Source organism: Aquarana catesbeiana, linkage group LG03 (genome assembly GCF_042186555.1).
Source record: "Aquarana catesbeiana isolate 2022-GZ linkage group LG03, ASM4218655v1, whole genome shotgun sequence".
Classification (NCBI taxonomy): Eukaryota; Metazoa; Chordata; class Amphibia; order Anura; family Ranidae; genus Aquarana; species Aquarana catesbeiana.
Genome location: NC_133326.1, coordinates 473,717,400 through 473,738,577, shown reverse-complemented (window position 1 = coordinate 473,738,577; position 21,178 = coordinate 473,717,400). Strand labels below are relative to the sequence as shown.

Below are 21,178 nucleotides of genomic sequence, written 5' to 3'. Positions count from 1 at the left end.
TGCATCGAAATTGAGGCTTGACACGCATGATACAGGAGCTCTCCGCTTCCACCTTCAGCTGAGACGCATGCCACGCTTCCAGCATCACATATAAAAGTGACGGACTGGCCTCTGCCTCGTCCCCCAGCTGCGCTGCTATCTGCTGTGTTTTTGATATATGCATGTAAGTGCTTTTAATTAAAGAGAGTATTACACTATTATTGCTTTTCTGTGGCTCGTTTATGGGGGAGCCTAACTTCATAGATTTAATGAAAACTGAGTTGTGGTTATACACCTAATAGTGTAACAGATTGAGGAATTTACCATTTACCATTCATGATTGGATTGAAGTCTGATTAACTCTGGAAACAGCTGATTGGAGCTGCATGTGACTTGGAAGATTCTAGCCAAAGGAGGAAGGATCCCCTTTATTATATGCCTGGTGATCATTCTGTGGCCAAAGATATCTGGTGAGCACATTTATTTGTCACTTTGGGTGAAGCACTTTTGTTTCTTCAAGATTTAAAGCACACTGCACTTTAGGAGGCATGGTGTTGGAGTAAGCACATATAGAGGATTGTTTTTGTTATTGTTTTTTATCCATAATTTATACTTTTGCTGGACTTTGTTGACACTAAATTTATGGCCCATTTGTTGTCATAATACATTATATATTCACGTCATATTGGGTGACTCTATGTCAATTTGCGCCCTTTTTTATTATGTCATGCTTTATTAGTTTTTACTCATTTTTGGTGCTGCATTAGAACAAATTTTTTTTTTTAATTGGCGCTTCTCATTTTCCATTTTCACTATTAAAAGTCATTGTCTGTCATCACTGATTATCAACATACTATTATTTTATTTAAAAAAATACACTCTCATTTGATGTAATATTATGCTTATTAAATATCTTTAATACATTTAAATTGTGCAAAGCAAATAGACAATCCTAATATCTCTGTATATACATTCACATATTTAAACACAGCCTTCAAAGTTTAATATGGTCTTTATTTTGAATAAAAAAGTGAAGGATTAAGATAAGTACTAATAGGTCAACTAAGATACAGTTGATTTTAGCAAGGCATTGTAATAGAAACGAGAGCAAGTCCTGAAACACACAAGAACAATACAATAAAGCTGAATTTTAGGTATGGAAATGTTTACAGGCAGTAGTTACATTGGTCTAGCTCGGGACGATGTATTTGTGTGAGATGACCGCTAAACGGTAATTGCCACTGGCTTATGTGTACTGGGCTAAGTGACTGCCCTGCTATTTACTAAACACAGAAGGTGAACACTTTACATTTTTTTAATTAATGCAAAGTGTTATTTAATTGGATGAGGTGGAGATCTTGACATCACTGCCTTGTCTTTCCACCTTGTCCTATTAGATAACATTCTGCATTAATTGAAAATATGCAGTGTTCTCTGAAAAGTCCCCATGCCAAGTGATTGACCCCCTGTGTTCACAGTGCAGCTGGGCAGCTGTTTGGCATGGACCCCATTAGCCTAGTGGAGATCACTGTAGTAGCAAATCCCTCAGGTATGGAACATACATTCTGACATCTAAGCTGAATCAATGTAACTATGTAAAAATTGTCATACTTAAACTTCAATTTAACTAGACACAGTAAAATTTTGAATGGGAAAGTTGTTATCTGCAGAGCACTGCAAGCAGCTTCCATCTGAAGTTTTCCAAATTTGGGCTAAAACTTGAAGGAAACAATTTTCAGTTTCTTAACATAATCTCACCAGTTTCTGTAAAGAAGAGACTTCTGATGACACTTTCTCAATGTTAGATTCTTTAACCTCCCTGGCGGTTTTCCCGAGTGTGGCTCGGGGTTAAAAATCAGGACCATTAGCGGTAACCCCGAGCCACACTCGGGATTACATTGCAGGATCCTGGTGTGGCATTACTTACCTTGTCCCCGGGATCCTGCGATGTCCCCCGCAGTGTCCGCGGGCTGTGTCCTCTGCCCGAAGCCTCTCCGTGCCAGGCTCCGTTCCCTGCGAGCGTCGCGACGCACGGGGGCGGAGCCTGGCGGCAAATTCAAAAAAATGTCAAAATCATAACACATACAGTACTGTAATCTTACAGATTACAGTACTGTATGAAATGATTTCACATCCCTTTTGTCCCCAGTGCTTTGGCCCATGCCCTGCATGCAGTTTTATGTGATATATACTGTTCTTTCTGCCTGGAAACTGGAGATTGTCCATAGCAACCAAAAAGTGTCCCTTTACGTCAAAAATGGCTTTAGACCAGCTAGAAAACAGCGATAATAAATTAGAACACTTGCAGAATTGAGCGATAGTGAATCGTGGGGTAATTTATTTTTTTACTATTTATTTTTATTTTTTTAAATTATTTATTTTTATTTATTATATTATAATTTATGTTTTTGTGTTTCAAACTTTATCATACCCGGGATATCTACTAGACTCTTGTTTGGACAGATTTAAGTGTGTTATTGTTAAGAATTACAGACCTACAATATAAAACGCCAAATTTCCATGCAAAATAATGGTACCGCTTTCAGCACCTAAAATCCGAAATAATCATACCGCCAGGGAGGTTAAAAAGCCATAACCAATACCAAGATTAAAGCCCCGAACACAATAGAAACCGGCTGACATTTGGCCCATGTGTACGACAGCTGGTCCGACAGAACCCGGCCAAACGTTGTTGAAGGGGCATGACCAAAGAAGGACTGATGATCACCATCTGATCAGCACTCTCAGCCAATGGCGGGGCCAACCCCCTTTCAGAACACAATAGCTCAGTAGGGAGAACGCTGTACTAACACTGGATTGTTAGCACAGGATATCCTCCCGAGCTCTTCAGTTTTTTTTTGTTCAGTCCGCTGGGTTGAATAAAAAAAAACTTATAGTGTGTACTAGGCTTAAGCTTAAGCTTTAGTTTCATGATCACAGATCTTTGTTTTGACACACTGTTTGATAAACAGTGTAGACGCAAGTACCTGATCTAATGACTTACTTTTTTCTAATGAACAAATAGATGAATCAATCAACCAATCAATCAGAAAACATGATTGGACAATGAAAAGCTACTATTCTAGGCTCAAGTCTGTATAACATTTTCACAGTCTGGTTAACTTTAGGATTAGGGTTATGCCTGCAAATATGAATGCCTTTTGGAAAAGTGTAGGAGCCCAATACTAATACTAATTTTCAATATGCTAATTAAATTCACACTCCTCCCTACTGCTATATTTGATAAATACAACATGCAACATCTACCTGAATGTAAGTAGAAGGACTTATTCACATTTTAGTTACTTAAAATAAAAACACACCAGGTACATTTAAACTAAAGTTCAGGGACTTGTAAAACTGTCGACAATGATTTAGCTTTCACCTTTGTATATTTGCGTGCAGTGTTTATAAAAATATAATCTACTTTCTGCAATGTACTACATCTTCCTTAGGAATGATGAATAAATTATATATATGCACTTTAGTACGGTAAATACAACACCAGGAAATATATGCAAATAAGCAAAAAAAAATACTCATGAATACACCTTGTATGATCAATGTGACCTCTATGCTTTTAGAATACGTAAAATATTACAAACTTGCTAAAGAAAATGAAATAACAACTCACCTTACTTGGATCATTTAAACAGCTTGTATCTGATGCAGTATCACTGTCTTTTACTAATTCCCGTAACTGGGGAAAATCCAAAGACTGCAGAAAAGCAGAATCCCGCTGTTGAGGGGCTGGGGGCACGTTAGTTTGGTAACATTGTCCTTGTCCTCCTGGAGGAACCATCCTGACCTCCATGTATTTTAATGTTCCATCTGTGTTTAGGAAAAGAGCCGGCTGATACTGATCCATGTATGGTTTTGTGTCAGTTTCACTAACATAACAGCAGCTACTGCTATACCCATAACTTTCCTTCTTTAGGCATTTCAGCAGTAATATAATGAATGTCACAAGAGACACTAAACTGATAGCCACAAGAGAAACAATTAAATATAAAGTCATATCTGATGGTGGTTTTGTATTAGTTAATAAATCACCAAACTTAGGTCTTTCTACTACAGCCTCATTAGCCATACTGACAATTACAGTGACAGTAGTAGATAATGGAGGATCCCCGTGATCACTGATAGAGATGCAGAGTTGCTGCTCTGTATTTTCTATTTCCTGAAATCCTCGCACAGTTCTGATCTCTCCTGTATGTTTTAAAACTTGGAACAGTAGAGAACTGCTGGGTTCAATAAGGTCAAAGGCCAACCAGGCATTGTGACCAGAGTCAAGATCCACTGCAGTCAGTTTTGTCACCAGAAATCCAGCACTTGTAGATTTTGGGATCCTCTCTTGGACAATGAAATCCTCAGAGTGTTCTGGATAAAGTAGAGTGGGGGAGTTGTCATTTGTATCCAATATAAATATAAAGACAGGGACAGTAGAAAATAACTTTGGAGATCCAGAATCCTCTACTTTCACTGTGATTTGTAGAGTCTGAATGTGCTCATAGTCAAAGGAACGCTGAGCATATATATCACCAGTATTAGAATTGATGTAAACAAAAGAGGATACAGAAGATCCATCTATCTGGGTCTCTGCTATAGTGTAAACCAGATCAGTGTTAATGCCCTCATCTGCATCAGTAGCAGACACGGTGCATAGGAGAGTCCCCGGGTTACTGTTTTCCTTTATTAAAGCATCGTAGGTAAGTTGTAAAAATATTGGTGCATTATCATTAACATCAGAAATCCTGAGAATAACAGTCATTTTACTAGACAAATTTGGAGATCCTAAATCAGAAGCTGTCAGCTCTATAGTGTATTGGGATATTTTTTCTCTATCCAAAATCCCATCTGTGGCCAGTGAGTAATAGTTTTTAATAGTTCTAATTTTAAATGGAAGATTGGGAGATAATTTCAGTTGAATCTCTCCATTTTTCCCAGAATCCTTGTCTACCACATTAATAAACCCCACAGAAGTTCCCACAGGAGCATTTTCTGGAATTTCATTTGCCATAGAAGAAAAAGAAATCTCAGGATAATTGTCATTTACATCTTCTACTTCTATTTGAACCAGACAGTCACCTTCCAGTTTGGGAAGCCCCTTGTCTACTGCTATGATAGACAATTCATAAAAATTCAACTCCTCATAATCAATTGTTCCAATAATATAGATTTCCCCATTCTGAACATTCAAAGCAAATATTTTTCTTGCAGATTTAGATGTGTGGCTATCAAAATAGTATTCAATTTCACCACTTGCACGGTCATCCAGATCTGTTGCATTTAATGTTAATACAACAGTAGTTAAAGAGAGATTTTCCTTCAGTTTAATCTTATAAACCGATTGATTAAATATTGGTGGATTGTCATTAATATCTAACACTGTTACTGTGATACGACAGGATCCTGATCTAGCCGGTTCTCCACCATCTATAGCAGTGAGAATAAGATTGTGTTCTTGTTTCTCCTCCCTATCTAACACCTTCTCTAATATCAGCTGAGGGATGAGAGTGCCATCCTTACGATTTTTCACAGATAAAGAGAAATAAGGATTTGTATTCAATGTGTATCGGCTAACACCATTACCCCCAACATCCAGATCTTCAGCTATTTCTAAAGCAAACCGAGCACCTGGATTTGTAAACACTTCTGTAATCTCAATGTTATGATAATTCACTAGGAATGTGGGAGAATTATCATTAATATCCTGAATTTCTACGTCCAGACTAAAAAGCTCTAAAGGATTTTCAGCAACCACCTCTAAATGCAACACACAGCCTACAGAGGATCCACAAAGGATCTCTCTATCAATCCTGTCATTTACAATCAAGCCTCCATTTTCCTTATTTACATAAAAAAATGTTTGGTATTTCTCAGATGATAAATGTAATCTGCGCTGAGCAAGCTCTACATTTTTTATCCCCAGATCATGGGCTATATTTCCCACAATGGTCCCTGGATCTGATTCCTCTGCAACAGAATAACGAAGCTGTCCAGAGACCCAGCCCCAGCTACAAAGGAGAAGGGAGAAAGCTACTTGCCATTTCCAGCACAGACAGCAGTCTCTGATGTCCATATCTTACAATGTTTCCTTGGTTTTTGATGCAACATAGATCCTTTGTATTTAAAATTGCCTGTAGTTTAGGATTTTAAGTCTTTACCATCCCAGAAATCATCCATCCACAGAAATTAAAATCAGAAATTAATACCATAGAAATTAAAATCCACAGCATTCACATCTCAGGGTAACAGCTCTTCTTTGTGTGTGAAAAGTGGGAGGGTGAATCACTGAGCCAGGGGGAGGAGAGCACCGAGCTATGCAGAGCAGATACTGCTTTATCTAAACAGCATGACAAGAGTGCCCTCTTATGGTAATTGTTTAGAACTTCACTGTTAACCAAGTGAATTATGCTTTTCAACAAGAAGGTGACTACAGGGGAATTCAATGTGGAAAATAGTTAATTAAAAAAGTCTTAGGTAACTGACTGATAACACTTATGATTAGTTTTCATTCATTATAATGCAAAAGAATAAGCAGACTTTTATTAACAGTAGCATAGCAATTTTATTTTCTCTGTAGCAAAATTAAATGCCTTGTTTTTTTTTTTTTTAAAGAATATTAATCTTGCAGATAGATGCGATATGTGCTTAATTGGAAACAGAATTATTTGGTATTTGTTAGTATATATGCCAAAGATAAATTACTGACTAGAAGATAATAAGGTTACATGGTGGGTAAAGGTAGTTTTACTTTATTTTAAATTAGTCCACCTACTTAGTATTTCTTAAAGGCATCCATTACACTAAGGTGAATCTCAGTGTTGTTCTTTGTAATCTTACTAAGGTAAAAAAATATATAATTGTTGGATGTATCTTCAAAATGATTGCTTGCATGTGTTGAGTCTTAAAGCATCCTGGCGACATTTACTGTGCGAAAATGTAAATTGTAGTTTTGGAATATCAGGAAAATTCATTTGAGAACTCATATACATATATATATATATATATATATATATATATATATATATATATATATATATATATATATATATATATATATATGCATATATATATTCCGCTTTATACAAAGCATTTGATAAATGGGAAAAGACAGGATACTGTTCACTAAGGGACTTTCTGAATAAAAAAGGTGATCTTACCCCATTTGGGATTCTTAGAAAAATCTGGGGCATCCCTAACATTATATATTATGATTAAGTAGGAGTCAAGGTAAATTAAGTTGTAGTTTGAAAAATCTCCCCATTAGATTAATATACAAAGAAAACCTTCCTTTGATAATCAAATTGTTATAGACCTTTATATTAAAAAATGAGGGAAGACTTTTCCTAAAATTGGGGCTATAAGGGGATTTATGGAGAAGGTCTTAAAAAGGCAAATAAGTTATATGTTGGAAGCAATTTTAGATAAATATTCTTTAATTGATCAATAGAGCTTACAGTCCCTTGCAAAAGTATTCACCCTTGGCTTTTTACCTATTTTGTTACATTACAGCCTTTAGTTCAATGTTTTTTTTAATCTGAATTATATGTGATGGATCAGAGCACAATAGTCTAAGTTGGTGAAGTAAAATTAGAAAAATATATACATAAAACTTTTTTTCAGAAATAAAAAAACTGATAATTGGCATGTGCATATGTATTCACCCCTTTTGTTATGAAGCCCATAAATAGCTCTGGTGCAACCAATTACCTTCAGAAGTCACATAATTAGTGAAATGATGTCCACCTGTGTGCAATCTAAGTGTCACATGATCTGTCATTACATATACACACCTTTTTTAAAGGCTCCAGAGGCTGCAACACCTAAGCAAGAGGCACCACTAACCAAACATTGCCATGAAGACCAAGGACCTCTTCAAACAAGTAAGGGACAATGTTGTTGAGAAGTACAAGTCAGGGTTAGATTTAAAAAAAATATCCAAATCTTTGATGATCCCTAGGAGCACCATCAAATCTATCATAACCAAATGGAAAGAACATGGCACAACAGCAAACCTGCCAGGAGATGGCCGCACACCAAAACTCACAGACCAGGCAAGGAGGGCATTAATCAGAGAGGCAGCACAGAGACCTAAGGTAACCCTGAGGGAGCTGCAGAGTTCCATGGCAGAGACTGGAGTATCTGTACATAGGGCAACAATAAGCCGTACGCTCCATAGAGTTGGGCTTTATGGCAGAGTGGCCAGAAGAAAGCCATTACTTTCAGCAAAAAAACAAAATGGCACATTTTGAATTTGCGAAAAAGCATGTGGGAGATTCCCAAAATGTATGGAGGAAGGTGTTCTGATCTGATGAAACTAAAATTGAACTTTTTGGTCATCAAAGAAAACGCTATGTCTGGCGCAAACCCAACACATCACATCACCCAAAGAACACCACCCCCACAGTGAAACATGATGGTGGCAGCATCATGCTGTGCAGATATTTTTCAGCAGTCAGGACTGGGAAATTGGTTAGAGTTGAGGGAAAGATGGATGGTGCTAAATACAGGGATATTCTTGAGCAAAACCTGTACCACTCTGTGTGTGATTTGAGGCTAGGACGGAGGTTTACCTTCCAGCAGGACAATGACCCCAAACACACTACTAAAGCACTACTTGAGTGGTTTAAGGGGAAACATGTAAATGTGTTGGAATGGCCTAGTCAAAGCCCAGACCTCAATCCAATAGAAAATCTGTGGTCAGACTTAAAGTTTGCTGTTCATAAGTGCAAACCATCCAACTTGAAGGAGCTGGAGCAGTTTTGCAAGGAGGAATGGGCAAAAATCCCAGTGATAAGATGTGGCAAGCTCATAGAGACTTTTCCAAAGCGACTTTGAGCTATGATAGCCGCAAAAGGTGGCTCTACAAAGTATTGACTTTAGGGGGTGAATAGTTATGCACATTGACTTTTTCTGTTATTTTGTCCTATTTGTTATTTGCTTCACAATAAAAAAAAAAAAAAAATCTTCAAATTTGTGGCCATGTTCTGTAAATTAAATGATGCAAATCCTCAAACAATCCATGGTAGTTCCAGGTTGTGAGGCAACAAAACACAAAAAAATGCCAAGGGGGTGAATATTTTTCCAGGCACTGTATATGATAAGTGGAGGGGAGAAACTCTGAAATGTGAATCTCCTGGTCCACATCTAAATCATATGTCATTCTACAGTATGAAGGTTAAGCGAATGTGGACAGACTTGTGTAATGGTTAAGTGGCTTGTTGAAGAGATGTATTATGACGTTTGGATTGATACTTTTTCTATCAAACTCCAGGGAAAGAGGTGATAGTTAATCATTGGTTATATTGATTACATTAAAGGAGCTGTTTAAACCTTGAATGGAGAAAATATCACCCCACACTAACTAATATTCTATTTAAAATTTCCGGCTTTTTTATAGGGGAATGAGAATCAAGCAAAACAATAACTCAATAAAAAAAAGAGTTATATTGAAAGCTGATGGGCCAAATACAGAAATACATTTAAGTGCTTCTGTTACTTACATAGGGTACTGTCTTTATCCCCTTTAAAGACCTGTCAATGGACAGCCAATGGGAAGTGTTCATGTCAATCGGCACCCAAAGAAGCACCTTCTCACTCTGCAGTCCAGAACTGAGAAGATTTAGGATGTAGTGTGTTATGAAACGGCTGATTATCATAAGCACGTTGAGCATTTTGTCTTTAGAGAAGGTTTGAGATATTGTTTGTGGTAAGAGAATGATCACTGGCCAGGCATCAAGGTTAAAGAAATTTGATTTAGTTTGGAATTTACTATTAATTAGTCATAATCTATTTAGTTTCTTTTGGACAAAAAAAATGTCACTGGTATAATAATTTACTTCCCTTGGTTGTCAAGAAATGTGTTTTTAACTGTGAGAAATTAGATAGCAACATGCCACTCTTATAAATAGACATGGAAATTGTTTTAAACTATAGATATTGCACATCGTAGCCAAGTATAAAATACACTTACATTTTCTAACCATGACTGCTGCACTGTTGAAATAAGGTTAGCTGGTATATGTACATACCACTATTCTGTTATTTGTTTTTGGCCCGTTAACACCGCTACATATACACCCAAACTTTAGAAAAGGAAACATAAGTATCCTTTTACTTAAGAAACCTCCAGTAATTGTTTGCTTTGCCTTTAAAACATTGGCCCTGATGCACATTTTAGTAATTAGGGCAAACCTCAAATCTACTTCCGCCTTCATTCCCCTTTAATTCTACATATTCTAAAGTGTATGTATTTTATTAGTGTCCCCTGGACAGGAGGTGAGAGGCAATTCTCCAATAAGGAAGCCTCCTCTTGTGTCTTCAGCACAGGAAGTGAAGGAAAATCTTCCCCACATGATGCAGATAGCCAAAAAAAAAACTGTCAGGGGTTTTACCTATTCACTAATGGGTCCAAAACAAAAACAAATGCACATGAACACAATTATTTGGGGTATTGGGTTTAGATACAGTTTAAGATCTGGTTTAGCACAAATCAGTTTGTATTGTAAAATAATTCACAAATAACTAAACTCTGTACTCAAACATCTTTGTCTCTTAAGACATCACCACCAGTTCCAGTAGATGCATTGGGGTTGATTTAATAAAGGCAAATATACTGTTTACTTTGTAAGGGAACTTTCTCTTTACAAGATAATTTCCCCAAGAGCTCAATGGATGTGTAGCTTGGCTGATTTCAGTGTAGCTTGGCTGATTTCCATCATCCATTTAGCAGGCAAAAAAAAATTTTTCTTTATTTTTCTTGCACGTGTATTCTTTGCAAGTGCAACTACACATTCACTAAGCTCTGTGGACAATTCCCTTGCAAAGTGTAACTTTCCTTGAAAAGTGTGTGATGTACGAACACTGAACGATATGTGGATGCGTTTTAACGGGATGGGTGTTTTTTGGTCCTAGAGGTTGCTCACCAGCAACTGTGGGGTCTTACTGGATCCCCAGAGGAGTGTGTTAAAATTTTGAAAGGATGAGAGCACTACACCAACTTGTACAGATTTTTTAAAAGATTTTTATTTTGTAACAGCCAATGCAATTTGGGGGCTCAGCACTCCCCTTCTTTAGGGCTAAAAACAGGATGATGCAGGCACTTGGATAAGGGTCTTGAAAAGTGAACAGCCAATTTGCCTTTAGTAAGTCACCCCACCGAAATAGGTGGAACAAAATAAATCAAAAAAGCATTATCTTCACTTTATATTTGACACACCTGTACAGTCACATCAGACTCTGCCCTCAAGGAGTTTACAGTCTAAGGTCTGGTTAATAGTCAATTAATCTACCAGCATGTTTTTTGCAGTGTGGAAGGAAATCAAAAGTAAACCCACACAAGCACAAGAACATGCAAATTCCATGCATATATTGCCCTGGCTTGGATTTTAACCGAGGACTTCAGTGCTACAAGGCAGAAGTGCTTACCACTAAACTACTGTCCTATTAAGACTGTGGCATGTTTAACAGCAAAGATCAGTCAGTGAAAGTAGCATGAAATATCTCATTATATTAAAGCAGAAGTAATGTGCTTGTGAAAAAGACTGAAAGGATGCAGTCCAGGAAATATCATCTAGGCTGACATTGGGGAGGTGCCTGAGCCTGTATGGGTGGATTTTTTTGCTGTGGCACAGATGCCTCCCCTTTCTTGCCACGTCCTTGTGACACTGGGCAGGACACGCTGTATCAGCTGGGAGCATTTAAATTCGCCTCACTTGGTGTCTATGTGTCTCTTTGGCAACGCCTCATATGCAAGCATTCACTTGTGATTTTGGTTCCCAATTACCATGTGAACCAACAAGGTAAATCACCATAGGTTTCACCTATACTTTTAACACTTTGTTCATCTTTCTCTTTGGTTCCTTCACTATCTCACCCAGGATATAATTTTATTTTATTTTATTTCCTTTCTTTTCTTTTCCATTCTTTTCTTTCTTCCTCTTTCATATTTGGTGCTTTTTTGAGTATCTGTTTTTTCATCTATGCTCAGTTCTTCCCTTCATCTGATCTGGTGTATGGCCTTTTCACACTTCTCATCAATAATATTATACATTCAATATATACTACTGATCTCAATCCACAGAAGTGTTGGCTCACTGTCACCTACATTTGCACATTGACCTTGGGGAATCCACAGTGCTCCCTGCTTGTCTACATGCCTCTACCTCAGCTCCCATGCCAGATCTTTCTAACAGATTTGATTTGACATGAGTATTTATAGGGATGTCCATCCTGTCCCTTACACCCATTACTTATTCCTATTATTCAGCTGGAATATTATATCATATGGTTATGTTTCTTTATAGATCACCGTTGCATTCGCCCCTGAAGAGTTGGTATACCTCAACGAAATGCGTCGGGCTTAAATAGATGCACGATGTCCATACAGATGATTTTATGTCTCTTATATTGTTTTTCTCTAGATTTTCCAACACCATCCAGCCCCTCCAGTGGCCCATGTTGTGCAGGACTTGTCTTTACCCCATGATATGCCAAGTATCATGGCGTTAATATTTATATTTGGTTTTTAGCATGCCCTGTGTTTATGCGATTCTGTGTATGCCTTTTTTGTGTCATTCAGTATGCTGTACATGATTTCACAAGGTATAATAAAATTATCTTTGCCAAGACTGCTCTTTGGTACACATCTCTCAGTCCCCAAAAAACTCCCCCCTTTTTGTTGGAAACCATAAAATCAATACTGTGTTTTATATCCCACATGCTTACTCTATATAGTGATTGGCCTCATAGTGATTTGTAAATGATTTGGATTCAGAGCCACTGAGGTAACAGCAATTGTTGCTATAACCAAAGCTTTCCTTCCTCAGACATTTTACTAGTAATATAATCAATGTGACAAAAGTCATTAAACTGATAGCAACAAGAGAAACAATTAAATATAAAGTCATATCTGATGTTGGTTTGGAATTTTTGATAAAATCCCCGGATTTGGGTCTTACAACCTCATCTGCTATACTGACAAATACAGTGACAGTGGTAGATAATGGGGGATCCCCATGATCAGTGATAGAGATAAGTTGCTACTCTGTATTTTCTAATTCATGAAATCCTCGAACAGTCCTGACCTCTCCTGTATGTACAGACACCTGGAACATTAAAGGAATGACAGGATCAATAAGGTCAAAAGCCAACCAGGCATTGTGACCAGAGTACAGATCCATTGCACCAAGTTTTGTCACCAGATATCCAGCACTTGTAAATTTTGGGAGCTTCTCTTGAACAATGAGATCCTCAGAATGCTCTGGATACAGCAAGGTGGGGAAGTTGTCATTTGTATCCAATATGAATATAAAGACAGGGGCAGTAGAAAATAACTTTGGAGAGCCAGAATCCTCTACTTTTATGGTGATTTGTAGAGTCTGAATGAGCTCATAGTCAAAGGAACACTGAGCATATATAACACCAGTGTTAGAATTAATGTAAACAAAAGAGGATATGGAGGATCCATCTATCTGTTTCTCTGTTATAGAGTAAGCCAAATCAGAGTTAACACCTTCATCTGGATCAGTGGCAAACACTGTACACAGAAGAGTTCCTGGGTCACTGTTCACCTTAATGAAGGCATTATAGGTAGATTGTGTAAATGTTGGCTCATTATCATTAACATCAGAAACCCTGAGAAGTTATTTTATTGGACAATGCAGGAGAGCCTAAATCATTAGCTGTCACCTCAATAGTGTAGTAGGATACATTTTCTCTATCCAAAATCCCATCAGTAACTAATGAATAATGACTTTTAATATTTCTTATTTTAAATCTCACCAATTTGTTAATTTAAAGTAAATAGTCTTCTTGCAGATTTAGATGTATGATCATCAAAATAATACTCTATTTCACCATTTGCTCTCTCATCGGGATCTGTTGCATTTAGCTTTAATGTAACAGTATTTAGGAGGATATTCTCTTTTAGACCGATTTTATAAACTGGCTGATCAAAGGCTGGTAGATTATCATTAATATCTAACACTTTTATTGTGATATGACAGGATCCAGATCTATCCGGTTCTCCTCCATCTATAGCAGTGAGAATAAGATTGTGTTCTTGTTTCTCTTCCCTATCTAACACCTTCTCAGCTGAGGTATAAGAGTGCCATCTATACGGTTTTCCACGGATAAGGAGAAATAAGGATTTGCATTTAACATACTGACTAACACTATTAACACCAATATCTAGATCCTCTGCTACTTCTAAGGCAAATTTGGTTCCTGGACTTGTCCAGTATTCTGTAATCTCTATAATGCGATCGTTAAATGAGAAAATAGGGGAATTATCATTAATACCCAAAATCTCTGTTTCTATACTAAAAAACTCTAAAGGATTTTCAGCTACTACCCTTAAACGCAACACACAGTTCACACTGGTTCCACAAAGGGTCTCTCTATCAATTCTGTCTTCACAGTCAAGCCTCCATTTTTCTTATATACAGTAAAATATTTTTGATATTTCTCAGATGATAAGTGTAATCTGGTCAATCTCTGCAAGTTTTATGCCCAGATCCTGAGCTATATTTCCTACCCATGTCCTTGGCTCAGACTCCTCCACAATAGAATAACGAAGCTGCCCAGAGACCCAGCCCCAGCTACAAAGGAGAAGGGAGAAAGCTACTTGCCATTTCCAACAATGAGAGCAACATCCAATGTCCATATCTTAGATAATTAACTGTGTATTTTCTGTAACAGATTCTTAGTAATTCCTAAATGCCTTGAGTTTATCAATGTATCCTTCCAACCTAAAAAATCATTCATTCCATAAAAAGGGAAACACCCATGAGAATCACATCTCGGAGCTGAAGCTTTTCTTTGTGTGTGAGAGAAAAGATGGGAGGGTGAATCACTGAGCCAGGGGGAGGAGAGAGAGCAGACCAAGTCTGAGCAAATAAACACTGTATCTCAGTTATGTGAATGAATGGCAAGAGTGACCTCTTTTGGTAAATCTTAATACATAACAGTATTTTTCTTCATGTATTTACAGCAAATGCATGCATTTAATACATGTAGGTGTTCAGTTGAAAAATACTATATTGTTCTGATATAAAGGCAATAATTCTTTGGTTGCTTTTGACTCCCAATAACTATGCAATATGTTTTAATGACAAAAAATACATTAGAATGAATGCACATTTTATGTACATAGTTCTTTCAAACACCTAATTAATAAGATCCTATTATTATACCTGTTTTGCTAAAATTAATATTTTGAAATAAAAACAATAACAAAAAATCATATTATTGGAAGCTGATGGGGTTGTATGGTTAGGATGTGGTATGTTTTAGTTTTAATATACCAACAATTCCCCATAATATGATTTTTTGTTTTTTTCTCTCCCTTTCACACCCCCTTTTTTTCTTCCTAGTGGTGTGGTTGGTGGTGCCCAGGTCCCTGATCCCATGATAGGTGATATTATTATAAAGGTATTTATTATTAACAAAAATTTGCATTGATGTTCTATAAAATATTTCTTGAATGAAGACTGATGTCTTTTAATAGTTTCACAGAACCAATAACCCACAGAAGTGGGATATTTGTGACCCACTAAACATTTAATGACTAAACCCCCCCTGCCAGAGCCATTTTTTTGTTTCATTAGTTGTTATTGAAATATAAGTATAGAATTACATGATACAACAAATATTTGAGTATGTAGAACCCCAAGGGGTTGATCACAACATGAAATGTCATGGAACCAGGAATTGGCACGTGTTGCACAGGGCATATAAACTAACAAAAAAACTCAGGAAAAAGGTGCCACGGGTATGAAACAGACATTACAAAGACTAAAACACTAAAGCAAGAAAACAAAAACAATAAGACAATAGAATATTAAAGCACTGAAACAGTATGTTGGTAGCGAAGTGGTCTCCCAGAGTCATTTTGAACCTACAAACTACTCAATTCTAACAACAATAAAGGAAACAAATAATATACAATAAAGTGGGGTGAACAATGATAAGCTGTGAAACGAACTTTTAAAATGTTTTGCCCATGTTGGGCAAAGTCATTTTTAATGTTTTATATGAATTGAATAAATGAATGTAATTTTAACAGTAATGTATATGTATTGCATTATCAAGTACTGTTAAAGTCCCTTGATTTGTGAATTTTCTTGTTGCTTACTTTTTTTGTTTTGTATTGAGTGAGTCAGATTTTTGCTACTATTAGAGGTTCCATTAGATAGATTTCCCTCATGTCCTGTCTTGGTGACAATGTTTTTTTTTTTTTTTACTAAACAGAAGGTGAGGGAAAGTCTTTAAAGTTCCTGTAAAAAAAAAGCTTTTTTATTTCTGTCTGTGTCCCTATCACTGATTTTCCCTTGATTCCTGTCTAATAAAAGTGTTCTTAGAGACACAGTAGGTTGGGGAGAATCTCTCTAATAGAATCATATACAGCACTAAAAAACTGACATTGATTCTAACTATCTCTCACTCGAATCCAAAACTAAAAAAAAAATTACTGCTACAGTAGGTATACACTTTAAATATTCCTAAATGAGCAGAGATTTAAGAGATTTCACCAATGAGGTGCTCTTCTTTACTGAGCAGCAGGTGTGGAAGAGTCCAGGACCAGGCTGTATATAGAGAGCCAAGTGTGCCTGAGTTACAAGACCAGCTCAATAGAGATGTAAACTCCTTTGCAGGAAACACTTTAAATATATGAAGTTCAATTGTTCATTTAGATGTTTTCTTGGAGTTCATCTTGACTGTAGAAGGCCATAAAGTAATGATTATCTCTAAGATAATGATAGTTGGAAAGAAACTAACCCATCCCCTGTACAAATATAACTCCACATAACTTCTTGTATTTGACCAAAACATTATGGCCAGGTTGCACAAGGCTTGTATGACAAGCTGGGAAACCTGAGTGGGCAGTTGAAAATTTTTGCAACCATATCTTATTAGGGTATGCTTATTTTTGCCTTAGCATTGTATAAAGTGTCATTTATGCCCACCCATAAATCCAAGAAAGTGCACTGTTGGTGGGGATAAAAACATTACTGAAATTGTTCTAATTATTATGCTTTATTTATGAACACCTAGAATGTTACATTGTGCTTTACATTACATTGTAGAACATCACTTTAAATTGTAAGTCTTAAAGGGGTTGTAAACGTTAGTTTAAAAAAATAAGAATAAAATAACAAAATTGCCTATACTTACCTGCTTTGTGCTAGGGATGGGCTTTATGTTTGGGTCGAACGTGAGTTTGTCTCGAACATTGGCTGTTCGCCCGAATAGCGAACAGTTTGGGGTGTTTGGTTTGGATTGGTGACGTCACGCGTAGGGACGGAATGGGCACTACATACTGACTGAGGCTTAACAAGCTCGCTGCTCGTAGGAGACAGGCATCGGTCTGGTACTTTTAAATGTGAGTACTTGTATTTGTTACCAATAAAGCTCTATCCTTTTAAACATACTACACTATCTGGTACCCCTTGTCCTTTTATTATCGGTTTATCCACATTTGAGGGACGGAGGCAGAGATAGGACCCGCATTGGTCAGATCATTACCACCTGCATTTTTCTGCGGTTTCACTGAGTACCACCAGGCGTGGAGGCAGAGGCAGAACCCGCGCTGTCCAGGACCCCAAAGCAAAGACCACAGCCATCTGCAGTTACAGTTTTTGCAGTTGACCTAGCGCCGCTAGGTAAGGGGCCACTGCTTACTTTAGTGTGATATATGCACGAAGAGGACACAGATTTTACTTCCAGGCACCACACCTCTACTTTTCATTTTGAGCACATTGAACTTTGTTTGCACTGCAGAGGTTATCACCACTATTGTATTATATGTCTTTTCACCTATGTACATAGCTGCATGATATTTGGACCTCCTTTTGCAGCAGATTCTTTTAGGATCGCACACTGCTGTTACACTGTGTGACTTATTGGAGTACTTTCAGGTTACTCAGCACTATGCACTTTTTATGCGTTTTTTGCACGATCAAATAAGAATGTTTATCACATTAAGGCTGCACATTGTTTTTTGGGTTATATATATTTTATACTGATGGTGTAACCTTTATTATAACAGCTTTAGTTTTATGTTTTATCATTAATTTTCTAATTGGATTTGGCACATGCATTTTTAGGCATAGGATTGTATCTATTTGTCCAGTATTTCTCTGATTGCACGTATTTGCTAGATTTTGCACATATGGTATGTTCTTTATTTTTGTAATGGGGACACCAGCATGACATTTGGCTGTTATTGTTGACATCATCATTTCCCCAACGGCTTGCACCACTTTCTTCAGCAGCCCTCTACGTAGATTCCTTAGTGTAACGTTCCTGGATAAGCGCAGCACCTCTCCCCCCTTTGTCAATTTGGGGTGTTCCCGGCAAATTCGAAAGTCATGGAACACCCTTTAAAAGTGTTAAAAGGGTCAAGTGCTAATTTTACAGGTCAATATGCAAGTTATTGTCATAAAAAGTATTTGGGGACCTGGGTCCTGCCCCAGGGGACATATATCAATGCAAAATTTTTTTTTAAAAAGGCAGTTTTTTCGGGAGCAGTGATTTTAATAATGCTTAAAGTGAAACAATAAAAGTGTAATATTCCTTTAAATTTCATACCTGGGGGGTGTCTATAGTCTGCCTGTAAAGTGGCGCATGTTTCCTGTGTTTAAAACAGTCTGACAGCAAAATGACATTTCTAAAGGAAAAAAAAAGTAATTTAAAACTACTCGCGGCTATAATGAATTGTCGGTCCGGCAATACACATAAGGGTTCATTGATAAAAACGGCATGGGATTCCCCCACAGGGGAACCCCTAACCAAAATTTTTTTTAAAAATGCTTGGGGTTCCCCCTAAATTCCATACCAGGCCCTTCAGGTCTGGTATTGATATTAAGGGGAACCCTGCACCAAAATTTAAAAAAGAAAATGGCGTGGGGCCCCCCAAAAATCCATACCAGACCCTTATCCGAGCATGCAACCTTGTAGGCCGCAGGAAAAGAGGGGGGGACAAGAGAGCGCCGCCCCTCCTGAACAGTACCAGGTCACATGCCCTCAACATTGGGAGGGTTCTTTGGGGTAGCCCCACAAAGCACCATGTCCCCATGTTTATGGGGAGAAGGGCCTCATCCCCACAACCCTTGCCAGGTGGCTGTGGGGGTCTGCGGGCTTATAGGAGTCTGGAAGCCCGCTTTAACAAGGGGTCCCCCAGATCCCGCCCCCCCATTTGAAATGGTAACGGGTACATTGTACCCATACCATTTCACAAAAAAAGTGTGAAAATGGTAAAAAAAACAACACACACCATGGGAGAAGTCCTTTATTAAAAAATAAAAAAATAAAACTGTCCCACGTAGTCCATTCACCTCCGCCGACGGACCGAAAAAAAAAATAAAGAATATCTGCCTCCATGGGAGGCACACGCCATATGACGCATCTTCGCAGGTGACAGCTCTTTTACAACTGTGGGCGGGGCCACACGGTGTCGTCGCCAGACCAATTTTCAGCTTTTAGCGCTGTCACTCTTTGAATGACAATTGCGCGGTCATACAACACTGTACCCAAATGAAATTGTTATCATTTTTTCCCCACAAATAGAGCTTTCATTTGGTGGTAATTGATCACCTCTGTTTTTTGGTTAAAAAAAAAAAAAAATAAATAAAAAAAAAATACAAAACTGTTTTTTATTTTGTTAATACATTTTGCAAACAGGTAGTTTTTCTCCTTTATTGATGTATGCTGATGAGGCTACACTGATGGGCACCGATAGGCTTCATTGATGGGCACTGATAAGGTGGCACTGATGGGCGCTAATAGGCAGCACTGTTGGGCACTGATGAGGTGGCACTGGTAGGCACTGATATGTGGCATTGGTGGGCACTGAGAGGTGGCACTGATGGGTGGCACTGATAGGTGGCACTGATGGGCATTGATAGGTGGCACTAAATGGCACAAATAGGTGGTGGCACTGATAGCTGGCACTGATAGCTGGCACTGATGGGCACTGATGGGTGGCAGTGATGGGCACTGATTGGCACTGGTAAGTGACACTGATAGGCAGCACTGCTAGGTGGCACTGATTGGCACCACTGGTGGGCATTGATAGGTGGCACTTGTGGGCACTGATAGATGGCACTGATTGCTGGCACTTACATACTGTGGGCACTGTGTGGTGGGCACTGTGGGCACTAATTGTGGCACTGGCAGGTGGTACTGGTGGGCACATATGAGGCTCTTCCTCTTTGGGACCAATGTCCCTTCAAACAGAAGCTGGTGATCAGTTTTTTTCTCGTCACGCTGTCAGCGTGAGAAGGAAAAAGATGATTACCGATTCTCTGTTTACATCACGTGATCAGCTGTCATTGGCTGACATCTGATCACATGGTAAGGGGCCATGCGCGTATATATATATATATATATATATATATATATATATATATATATATATATACTGGGACTTGTGAGACTCATAGTGATTGGAAAATAGCAGGGAGTATAGTACAATTGTACTTAACAGTAATTTAGTTTGATTGTTCCTGAAGCCACAAGTAATTGGTGACATCACACTTATCCATATTTTGAAATCAAGTTATTTTTGTCTGCTTAGTCGACACTGCCTAATCTGCACTGAGACCTCTTAAAGTGATGACCTCTTCCGTAGCCTGCTAAAGGCAGGACTTGTACAGTAGCTACACACGGTAGCCAAGCACGGAGATATATGCACAAATGTTTGGCACCAGCCAAGGTTTTAGCACATCAGGGTTGGTATAACTGAACACAGTTTCAGTGAAAGGAGTTAGTGGTGAGTTGCGATGGCAACAAGATCCCCCTGGACACTTGAAGGGTCATACACACACACAGGGGTATTCAGCAGAAGGCGGGCAGAGTTACTTGCAGGCATATGGCAATGGATGAAGAAAGATAGGTGATGAAAATCAGACAACCTGGCTGAAGGGCATAACCATTCAAATTGTTACACATGTCACTGGGAAAGGGTCTCATTATTTTGTCGCAGTATATCTATAACAATTCTAATCAAAGGTCCTTAATACTCAGAATGACAATATAAGCATGCATTTGAATGCATATGTCTTAAAAGCACTTGTGTTTTTCTTTCTCTACATTTGTCCACATAATAAAGTATAATCTCAAAAAGCCAGAAAAGCTGGTCCAAAGGCCATTACTGTATGCTGTATCCAATTGGAATCATCATGGAAAGCTG

At 37.9% G+C, this 21,178-nt stretch overlaps 1 protein-coding gene across 13 annotated transcripts in view; it reads right to left on the bottom strand.

Annotated features, from left to right (window-relative positions):
- The window catches only part of LOC141132494 (protocadherin gamma-C5-like), a 751,191-nt gene that overhangs the window by 343,905 nt on the left and 386,108 nt on the right, over positions 1–21,178 (bottom strand). Inside the window, exon 1 of one of the 13 annotated variants that reach the window (XM_073620976.1) lies at positions 3,614–6,155. The exons of 11 other annotated variants lie outside the window; for them this stretch is intronic. In XM_073620976.1, coding sequence (XP_073477077.1) covers positions 3,614–6,061 — 2,448 coding nt within the window. In that variant the 5' untranslated portion in view covers positions 6,062–6,155. Of the gene's footprint in view, positions 1–3,613; positions 6,156–21,178 lie in introns of those variants that run through there. One more of the 13 variants, XM_073620967.1, reaches the window with a different exon arrangement.